The sequence below is a fragment of the Rattus norvegicus genome, chromosome 18 (assembly GCF_021556685.1).
Source record: "Rattus norvegicus strain SHRSP/BbbUtx chromosome 18, alternate assembly SHRSP_T2T, whole genome shotgun sequence".
Classification (NCBI taxonomy): domain Eukaryota; kingdom Metazoa; phylum Chordata; class Mammalia; order Rodentia; family Muridae; genus Rattus; species Rattus norvegicus.
The window spans coordinates 24,642,281-24,652,710 of NC_141551.1; the positions used below are offsets into that span (position 1 = coordinate 24,642,281).

Sequence of the window (10,430 nt, forward strand, 5' to 3'; positions counted from 1 at the left end):
TAATTTTTATATTTTCAAATCATCTTGTAGAAATGTACTTTTAAAAGAAAAGAAAAAATAATTTTTAATTTTGTTGTATGTAGACTTTTCAGGTTACTGTGTAGCAAATACTAAATATATGCATTTTTTTTTAAACTTGAACTCTGTTGAGAAATTCGACTGCTCTTGTTGTGTGATTGAAATGTGCTTGTCAGTGTCACTTGGTCCGTGTGGGCGGTCAGAGGACAGTGCTGCTTACTTCCTGTCCATCGAGGAGTGTGGAGTAGACGCAGTGTTTACAGTGTACTGGAGTGGTGAGAGCTGCCGAGCCTGTGCTGAACAGCAAGGCACTCAGTAGCCGTGCTGGTGTTTAGTGTATCTCTGTGGGCTGCAGGGTAAGCCCCAGTGCAGAGCTCTCAGGGAGAGCTGGGATTGGTAGCAGCAGGGCCGGAGGCTTCCCCATACACTTCTGTAGTGTTGATGTGTCTTATCAACCACAACGGTTTTATTTTTTTATAACAATAAAAATTCCCCACCTCACCCTATTCCTGGTGGTAATGTCATTTAATATATTGTGCAGTATGTTTCTTGATGACCTAGTGGTACAATCTCTTTGTTCTAATTGAAGTTTAAATTCCTGACAGTACAAAACTAAGAACGTTCAGTACTTTGACTGGTATTGAAGTTTTTACTGCTTAACTTATCTTGGCAACTCATTGTGCTATGATATGAGAAAATGATGCATGTAAAGAAAGTCTAATGCCATTTACATAAGTACTGCTTGGTTATTAAGGAAGATCGCAGCTTCTTAAGTAATGTGTAAGAAATAACTAAATTCATCTAACTAATGCAGATGAAGGGGCTCTTAACCTTCTGAAAGAGTTAGGCCCGTCTGGGATTGAAACGGAGCTGCGGAACTTGTCTCCTGAGGACGGCGGGTCAATAGAGGCCATGCGGAGCTTTTTGAGTATGATCGGGGTGATGCTGGACAGAAAGCGTGATTTCGAGCTGGCCCAGGCGTACCTTGCATTGTTTCTGAAGGTGAGTGATGTGCGATACTTTCCTTTCTGGGTGGCACTGACAGGAAACAATATTCTGCAAAAATGGACGTGTTCTGATCCGCAGTCTTGGGTGAGCTCATGGACACGTGACATGTGACTAACTGAGCAGAAGCTGCCTGGCCTGCTGTCTGCCACACTGACGTGGCGGGGCCTTTGGAGCTTTGCAGTCTTTATTTTTGTTCTTACTCAGTGACATAATTGTGACTTTGTCCCTACTTGTCATCTCTTTGTTACCTGTGCTGAACCTTAACCTTTGACGTTTACATTTTCCTTCTTAAGTTTTCTGTGCTCACGAGGGAGAGTTGGGCTCTTTTGTTTGTTCATTTTTGTCTGCTGCTGAAATCGACATGTCCACCTCCAGCAGCCCCGAGTGGCGTGGCACAGCGTGATGCTCTTTGTAAGCCCTCTGTGCGGTGAAGGAGTAGATGGTGCCAGCTCCAGGAGTGCCTGCTCTCCATGTAGCCCAGGCTGTCAAAGGAGTCTTTAAACTTACTTAAGCCGGACATTAGTCCCTAAAACAAATTTACATAAATCTTTAGAAAATCAATGACTGCCATTCCTCACCAGTGGGTTAGAGAAAAAGGGAACCTAGAGGCCCAGGAACGGTGATACCTGGTCTGTGGTATGGGAGAATGAAGGTAATGTCGATTCTGTTTAAGCTCATAGAAAACTTGATATAAAATGTTTTGGGGCAGTGGGAAGTCAGAGAACAATGAACCATCACTGAAGAAAGAAATATTTAGATAACTCTCTTCACAACTTCCTTGGTAGGAAAAGAAATCAAAGTTTAGTATACTTAACTAAAATGTCCAACTTAACCGTCACCTCTCCTCCTCAGTTACACCTCAGAATGCTTCCTTTGGAGCCAGTGCTTTTAGAGGAGCTGGTGAAGTTGTCATCACAGGTAGAAGAAGATTGGACTCACTTACAGTCACTCTTCAATCAAAGCATGTGTGTCTTAAATTATATCAAAAGTGCTTTGTTGTAAAAAAAAAATAATAAAAAACTAAGTGGTTACAGAAATCAAACTATATGTGAAGTGTGCTGTTTAATTTCATCCCAGCTCAGCATGGAGTGAGCAGCTAGTGTAGTGTAAGTGCTTTAAAGCCTTTGTACACAGGAAATTGTACCTTTTTATTCTGCTCTGCACACCAAGAGAACTTAAAACTACCTGAGTTCGTCACAAGAGTCACATATGTGAATTATTGCCACTTTGTATTTTTTCATGTTATGTATAAAAGACTGCCTATTTAGTGTGTTTTACTGAATTAAATTGACAATGTCAGATAAAGCAGATCTATAATATACTTACTAAAAATGCTTTTATGATACTAGAAAAGTGAGTGTTTCTTTTCTGGGTGACTTGATGAAACAGGGTGCTGATTCTCGAAGCTGTGTTTTGAGTCTAGTGCCTTTGGTGCAGGCCCCCTGCGTTACAGAGGACTCAAAGGTTGGTGGGGATCTGTGCCATGCCTGGCTTTGTGACACAGAGCCTAGAGCTTTCTCGGTCGCCTCCTTCCTGACAAATTTTCATTAGAAGGAATGTGAGAGGCAGGAGCTCCAAGGAGAAGGACAGTGGGTGTCTGCACAGGGAGGTGCTGGGCTGCAGGGAGGGCTGTCCTTTTCTGATGATGGTGGATCCGGGAAGAGACTGCTGACTACGCTTGTCATCATCTTTCTTAATGGCCCAGTGCTTTAGCAACACAGCAATTAAAATGAAACAGTTTGGGTTAGAGAGAGCACAAAGCCCATATAAACCAGACTTAGTGGTATAGCACCTGCAATTTCAGTACCCCAGAGGTAAAGGCTAGAAGACCAAAATGATGCCAAAAATAATAGCTGGAGGCTAGCCTGAGACCATGTCTAATAAAAATAATGAAAAATAAGCAATAGTTAGGGCCCTGTGCTCTAAAAACTACTCCTCAGTGTTGTCTAGGTGTTCTTGCTCAACATTAGCTTAGAGGATTTTACAGACTTTGCAGCAAAGTCCATACAGAAAGGGTTGTTAAGATGGCTCAGTGGTTAAAGGAGCTTGCCACCAAGTCCAGAGGCCAGAGTTCAATTCCCAGGACCCATGTTGTAGAACGTGAGAACTAATTCTTTCAAGTTGTCGCTAACCTATACATACATATACACATATATACACTCAAATACTAAGAAGAACCTATGAGAAATTTGTTATGCAAGTGATTTCTAATTTACTAGTGTGAGATAGGATTTGTCAGTTATGACAGGAACAATGAAACCCACCTTTGTATTGACTTTGTATGTGACTGTATATTAATATATCAACAGCAGTGACTCAAGTGTGAGTAATGACTTCTGATTTCCATAGACAGTTGCTTAAACCTGAGTGCATATAATCACCTACTTAAACATACTGTAAAACTAAGACAAAATGATAGGAGCTGTCAACTCTTTTTTCTTATTTTTCTCTAATCATAAAGTGAGTTTTCAAATGAAGATGCAGAGTTGATCCTATTGTCATTTTTTAGAGATGTCTTAAGACATTAAGTATTAATGTCTTAAGACAATAATACTTAATAAGGACAGTATTAAGACATTATTTTGTCAATAACCTTCTAAAACCTTAGACACTGCCAAGAAGGAAGAGAAGAAAAAAGTACAAGATATAATTTTGCATATGTGTTTTTCTTAAAATGTTACCAGTCTCTGTATACTTCTTTACTTTTGAATTTTAAAGTACATGTGTCATATATGACTACATTTTATAAAAATAACAGATTTGGTTTTGACAACAGTTTTCAATTCTAGTACATAGCCACAGAAAATAAAATGTAGCATTTCAATTTTTTTCATATAAAGAGAAGGTAGTCTGTAACTTAAAATGTCTTTACTTGTACAACATGTCTTAAAATATCCTTTGCCTGTCATACACCTAAAATCGGAGAATTTTCCTCTGCCCACCCCCGCCCCTCACATACATACATACTAAAGTAAGCGTGGTGTTGCATCGTCTGCATTGAGAATTGGGTTAGCATGTGCTCGGCGTTTGAGCTGCTGGGCTAGAGGATAAGCATTTCCATTAAAGAGACACTTCCACTTGACCTCCAAAGTGGTTGTCTCAGTTTTGGGGCTTTTTGTTTGGTTTCATAGTTCGCTCAGCCAACAGTGAGTATCCCATAGCATGAGGGGTATTTGGTATCATGTCTTTACCACTTGTATTAATGGAAGGAAAACTGTTTTATCTCCTTACACTGGGTAAGGATGGACATCTCCTTATTTAGGTTGAACTCATTTGTGTGTTCTATCCATCAACTCATCTGGCTTTCACAGATTTATTGAAGGGTTTTGTTGTTTTGGTTTTGAAGTCAGGATCGCTCTAGTTGGCCTGGGAATCACTTTATAAACCAGGCTGGCCTAGAACTCACAGAAATCTGCCTGCCTCTGCCTCCCAAGTGCTGGGAATGAAGGTGTGTACCACCACACCCACCCTTGTTGATATCTAATAGAACCTAAGCATTGATCTTTGTTATCAATGTTTCCTCTAGATGGTTGTGTATTTCCAGCTGTCACGGAAATGCTTTTAGCTGGTCATTTGTTTACACGTCATGAATTGAAGATCCACTTATTTCGTCATTTGTCATTGAGCAGAAATGCCCGATTTCATTGTCATTTTTTTTTTTTTTGAGCTATTCAGTGTTTTAACAATGAATACAGTGTGCTCTGATTGTAGTTTGGTGGGATATGGTCATCTTATATATCTTTCAAATACTTCTTGCCTCCTATCAAGCATATCTTCTTGCAATCTGGATTTGGGTGGAATTTAAATCATAAAATTGAAAAAATACTAAAATGGGTATTTCTCTTCAAGAACAACGATTGGTATTACATAATATTTGTGAGCAAGCTATCTTAGTGTCTTATTTTCACAGTGTTTGTGGGTATGTGTTTGTAAAATACATTTTTGACATTTCTGGGTATTTTTGTGTTGCTATAGTAAAATCTCTTTGAAAATGCTTTATAAATTATTGCTGTGATAAAAACAAATTTATTTTTAATATGCTTGTTTTTCTTGACAATACGGACTTCATTTAAAAGTGTTAATCAAGACATTCTTTTGGAAATTCCAAGAGAAGTTCCTCCTTTGACGTTGCTAACGTTTTATTTCTTACTCAGTGTTCATGTTGTATTTGGTTGGTTGGAGTTAGGATTGCTTGATCTGCAGACGACTAGCTGTGCCTCGTAGAAGTGCCTGCCTTGTTGCCAGCTTGGGTGCGGACGCCTCAGTGGTCTTCTGTTAGAGGATGCACTAAGTTCCTGCTAGATATCAACCTTCATTAAATTGTAAGATTTTATATGTGCTAGTTTCTTTCTTTTTATTGAAAATAGATTCTTTTCTCATACAGTAATCCCAATTACAGTTTTCCTGCCCTCCACTCCCCCAGTTCATCCCAATATCCTTTCTCCTTTAGGGCCCTCCCTTTCTTCTCATTAGAAAAGAACAGGCTTCTAAGATTAACAACCAAGTAGACAAAATGTAAAAGATAAAATTATATTGAGTCTGGACAAGGCATCCCAACAAAAGGGAAAAAGCCTAAAAGCAGGCACAAGAATCAGAGACCCACTGGTTCACACCCTTGGGTCCCGTAGAGGGTGCTACGCTAAAAGCTGTGATTAAGAGGACCAGGTGCAGCCCCATGCTGGTCCTGCGCTTGCTGTTTCCCACTCTCGGAGTTTACATGGGCTTTGCTCAGTTGATACAGAGCTCCTAGTTCTCCTGGTCCCCTCTGTCCCCCTCTCTCCTCTATTCTCGTTCCTCCTTTTCTGCTAGGTTCCCTGAGCTCTGAGGGAGGGGTTTGATGGAGAGGTCTAGTTTAAACCTCCACATAATGTCTGGCTGTGGGTCTCTGCATCCCTTCTCACCTGCTGCAGGAGACAGCTTCTCTGATGACAGCAGAATACCTTAGGAGTCATTTTATTAACACTTTTTAAATAAATAGACGTGGGGATTTTAAGGCATTTTTTTGAAATTGGAAGAAAAGTTCTCCAATTAGTATAATGAATGAGTATTTCCCGTACTGAGTAATATTTCATCCCCCGGGTAGCACAGGCTAAGGTGAAACTGTTTCATATGTTTGATAGAATAGTCTAACTTTGATTTTAAAACGACCAACACTTTGGCCGAATTGAGTGGGGGGAAAAGTCCCGAGTCTTTGTTGCTTCTTGGTTTTCATTTCTTCTGTGGTAACTTTACTGTTAAGTTTCTTCTTTAGCCATGATTGGCAAATTGTATTTTCTTTAAAAATCATGCTTTGTGCACATTTTCAAGGAGGTTAGTGTCACTTAATGGAGGCTTACGTGTTTTTATGAATTGGTTACACAGGACAGAAGCCCAACACTAACAAAGACAGGGATAAAATTGTCTCCTGGTGTGCTGTTTGGCGGGCTTCATGATGCTCTGAGCTCTTACTGACCAACCTGCTCGGGTCCCACCTCACCCACTGACTGACAAGAGTATTTCTTCATGACAGCTGAGAACAAATTGGAGACCAAAACTTCAAGCTGTCAACAGTTCTACAGTCTCGTGTTTTTTTAATATTTACTTTTATTATCAATATGTATATTTATGTGAAAAGGTATGTGCACAGGGATGTAGGCCCTCAGACACCGGAGTTGTTTGACTTCTTGAGATTCCTATCACAGGTCCTGAACTCAGGTGCTAAGCAAGAGCAGTATATGCTCCCAACCACTGAGCTCTCTAGTCCCACGTATTCTTAAACTTGTTACAAACTAAGACCTACAGTACAGTACAGTACGTCTCACAGTGAGCCTGCTTAACCTTTAAACCTACTAGAGTGGCTGGGGGATTAGCTTTTGATGAGCCAGACTGAGTCATTCATTGAGCCCTAGAAAGGGGAGAGAGACCACACCAAGAAACCACATGAACTGAGGTAGACATGCAGCCACCCAAGTAAAAGTGTTCTGAGACAAAAGGGAGAGAAGGGCAAAAATAAAAATGTGTATCTAAAAGCTTATTTCCTCCTGGAGAACTGATTCTATAAAAGGATCCGGGGAAGCATGGTTTGTATGTTTGAAAACCATATTTCAAATGTAGTTTTGTTTTTTGTTTTTTTGGTTTTTTTTGTTGTTTTTTTTTGTTTTTTTTTTACTTATTTTTGGCTTTTGAGGCAGGGCCTCTCTGTGTAGTCCTGATTGTCCTGTAACTCACTCTGTCCACCAGGCTGGCCTCCAACTCAGATCTGCCTGCCTCTCGCCTCCTGAGTGCTGGGATTAAAGGCATGGGCCACCACTGCCCATGTGTTCTTTTTAAATAAGTGTTCTGTGATAGGAAAAGAGATAGATTGAAATACATACTTTATTGAGAGGCTAGATTAGTACTTAATACAGAGTCCACCAGAATAGTCCAGGCATTAAGACAGAGTTTTAATAATGTGACTCCCTGTGGAACCAGCATTAAGGTGTTTCTCTTTATTTTTTTTTTTATTTTTTCAGATTGTAATATGATTTTATTATTTCCTCTCCTTCCTTCCTCCAGGCTGGCAGTTCTCAGCCTTCCTGATGCTGTGGCCCTTCAGTACAGTTCCTCGTGTTGTCTGACCCCCAACTGTAAAATTTTTCATCGCTACCATACCACTGTAACTTTGCTACTATTATGAATTGTAAATATGTGATAGACAGGATGTCTGATACCCGACCCCTGGGGGTGGTGACCCACAGGTTGAGAACTGCTGCATATATCCTAGTTCCTTGGCCTCCTTCAAACTCATGGCCCCCTTTTTCATTTATTACATTTACTTATGGGGGAAAGCCTAAGGTCTCAACTCTACACGGTGTTACTTTTCTATGCACTTTTGGCCTCTAAGCCATCTCTTCAGCTTCTTAAATTATTTTTATTATGTATTACGTAGGACTCTTGATCACAAATTATAGAAGACTTTGGTGTTTGCTTAAATAGGAAGGGTAATTTAAGAATTTAAAGGTGCTTTTATGTCAGGGCACACTAAGCAAGAACTCTGTCATTGAGCTACATTATCAGCCTTTAGTCTGCTGTTTTTGTTTTTGCTTTTCACAGCATTCTATTCCTTTTGAGGCAGTTGACCCACAGGAGTGCAGCCTATCCTGCTGTCTGTAGAGACTGGAGACCAGTGAAGCTCAGAAAGGGGGACTCCCTCTACTTTTTCCCTCCTTTGCTTTCCTCTCCCTACCTTCCCTCTCCTTCCTATTCTCCAGGTAAAAAGCTGTCATCTCACTGGAAAATCCCTTTTTCTCAGTGTCTGAGTATTACTCGTTTCATGTTATTTTATCTGACAGTTCTGTCGAAGCAACCTGAGAAAGCAGTGTTTCTGGAAGGAAAGGAAAACCAGGTCCTTGGTCTGAAAGGTATTTCTCCTACACACTTTGGTTAGAGTTTTGCTGTCCTCTCTGTCTTCTGCTGATAAACGGTTTGAGACCCTGAGATTCCAAAACCACAGTAATTTGTTTCTGAAGAGTAGTTAACTACAGGCTCCCTTCCTGGACGGAGGCAATCATGAAGCTTACCGCCTGCGCTTTTGCCGAGGAATCAGTGATGTCCAGCATGTGATGTTAAGCGAAGAACACAGTGCCTGTGTGAATCTCTGAGCTGATGTGTGACTGTCACAGAGAAGGACATTGGTTCTCAGAAGGAGCTGACCCCCAAGTCAGCATCAGCGTCACCCGCGCACAACCTGACCCTTCCCAGGAAAGGCTCTGAGGGATGAGACTTCACAGTGTTTCATCATGCTTCTGGCTTGACTGAACTTGGACACAAAAGGACCAGAGAGGGAAGGAGGCTATACAGCTTATTCTATGACCCCTCCTGTTCTGGGAGGCGTTAGAAAGAAAAGAAGGAAAGGGGTTTAGGGTAAGACTTGCAGGCCTGGGGTTACTGAAGCCACATTGGAGAAATACCCGGCGCATTGCAACACTAGAGTTAGAATATTGGTTCTTCCCGCCCCAACCCTCCTCCACAAACCCCTGGAGCCTCTTAGGGGCTTACACCCTTGCACACAGTGTGGCTGTTCTGGGTATGACTCTTAGGGGCTTACACCCTTGCACACAGTGTGGCTGTTCTGGGTATGACTGTACTAACATGTTTACACAGAAGGGCCAGCTGTTGCTCAGACATTGTTTTCCCACAACTGGGAGATTTTCGAAGGACTCTGGCAAGTTTTATCTGCTTCCTGTAGAAAACGAGGAAGAGAGCTGGGAAAAGAAGACTGCTTATAGACCCACTGTGATCTAGTGAGCACACTCTACCAGAGCAGAGCGTGGCAGCACAATCATAGCCTGCTGACAGCACAAACTAAGGGGGCTCATGGAAGATAAAAGAGTTCTCACAGAAGGCTTTCTCTCTGCACATACACGGAAAACAAGAATCAAACTGCCAGGAAAGAAACAGCTGCAATAGAAAATTTAGACAAAATATCACTGCCGAAATTACCCATTCAGTACCCATTGCTGAAATTAATGTGAAAGGCCGGTAGCTTTGATTGGTGGTTTGCCTTTCACTCAGATTTATAGGTTTTGAGCTTAGGGACTTTAGTTGTATGAAGAATTCTGTACAGTTTATTTCATTGTCTTCAATTATGCTAATTTTTAATCCCACTTGAATCTATTAAATGTCTCTGTCCTGCGACTGCTAGTTTTTGTCTACTTGATTTAAGCTAGAGTCACTGAAGAGGAAGGAGCCTGAACTGAGAAAATGCCTTTTTAAGACGGGAGTGTAGGCAAGGCTGTAAGACATTTTCCTAACTAGTGATGGATGTGGGAAGGCTCAGTCCATTGAGAGTGAAGATAGCTTGGCCAGGTGGTTCTGGACTCTCTAAGACACACTGAGGGCCATGAGGTGAGAACCAGTAAGCAGCACTCCTCTATGGCCCACCTTGTTTGATTTCCTTCAACATGGGCCATAATATGGAATTGTAAACCAAATAAAGCTTTTCCTCCCAACTTCCTTTTGGTCATGATGTTTATCATAGCAGCTGTTGCCCTAAAATAGTCCCGTATGTTGTTCAATACTTGGTTTTGGTTTTGTCTGTACTTTCGTGGGTGGCATCTGCATACGTACATATTCATGAGTGTCTTCCCATGTGTGTGGGACGCAGAGGTTGATGTTGGGCATCTTACTCAACAGTTTCTCTGTCTTGTGTTTTGAGACACGATCTCTCACTGATCTTGCAGCTCACTAATTGACTAAACTAGCTGGCCAGCAAACCCCCAGGGTTCCTGTGTCAGCAGCCTCTCGGTGATTTTCACATATGGGACGGGCTAGTATTCCCACACCTGAGTTTGACTTGGGTGCTAAGGATCAGAGCTCTCAGATCCTTGTGCTCGTACTGGATGTATGCTGGCTGATCGCCTTGACAGTCTTATAAAGTGATTTTC

At 41.3% G+C, this 10,430-nt stretch overlaps 1 protein-coding gene and 1 long non-coding RNA gene across 2 annotated transcripts in view; both read left to right on the top strand.

Moving 5' to 3' along the window:
- The window catches only part of Wdr36 (WD repeat domain 36), a 28,243-nt gene extending 25,876 nt beyond the window's left edge, over window positions 1–2,367 (top strand). The window contains 2 exon segments of the mRNA NM_001400815.1: window positions 833–1,020; window positions 1,879–2,367. Coding sequence (NP_001387744.1) covers window positions 833–1,020; window positions 1,879–2,028 — 338 coding nt within the window. The 3' untranslated portion in view covers window positions 2,029–2,367.
- Window positions 2,368–5,180: 2,813 nt separating this feature from the next.
- LOC147999714 (uncharacterized) lies at window positions 5,181–9,995 on the top strand. Its single transcript, XR_015642845.1, has 2 exons — window positions 5,181–5,348; window positions 6,388–9,995. It is a non-coding gene; the product is annotated as an uncharacterized LOC147999714 (long non-coding RNA).
- The last annotated feature ends 435 nt before the right edge of the window (window positions 9,996–10,430 follow it).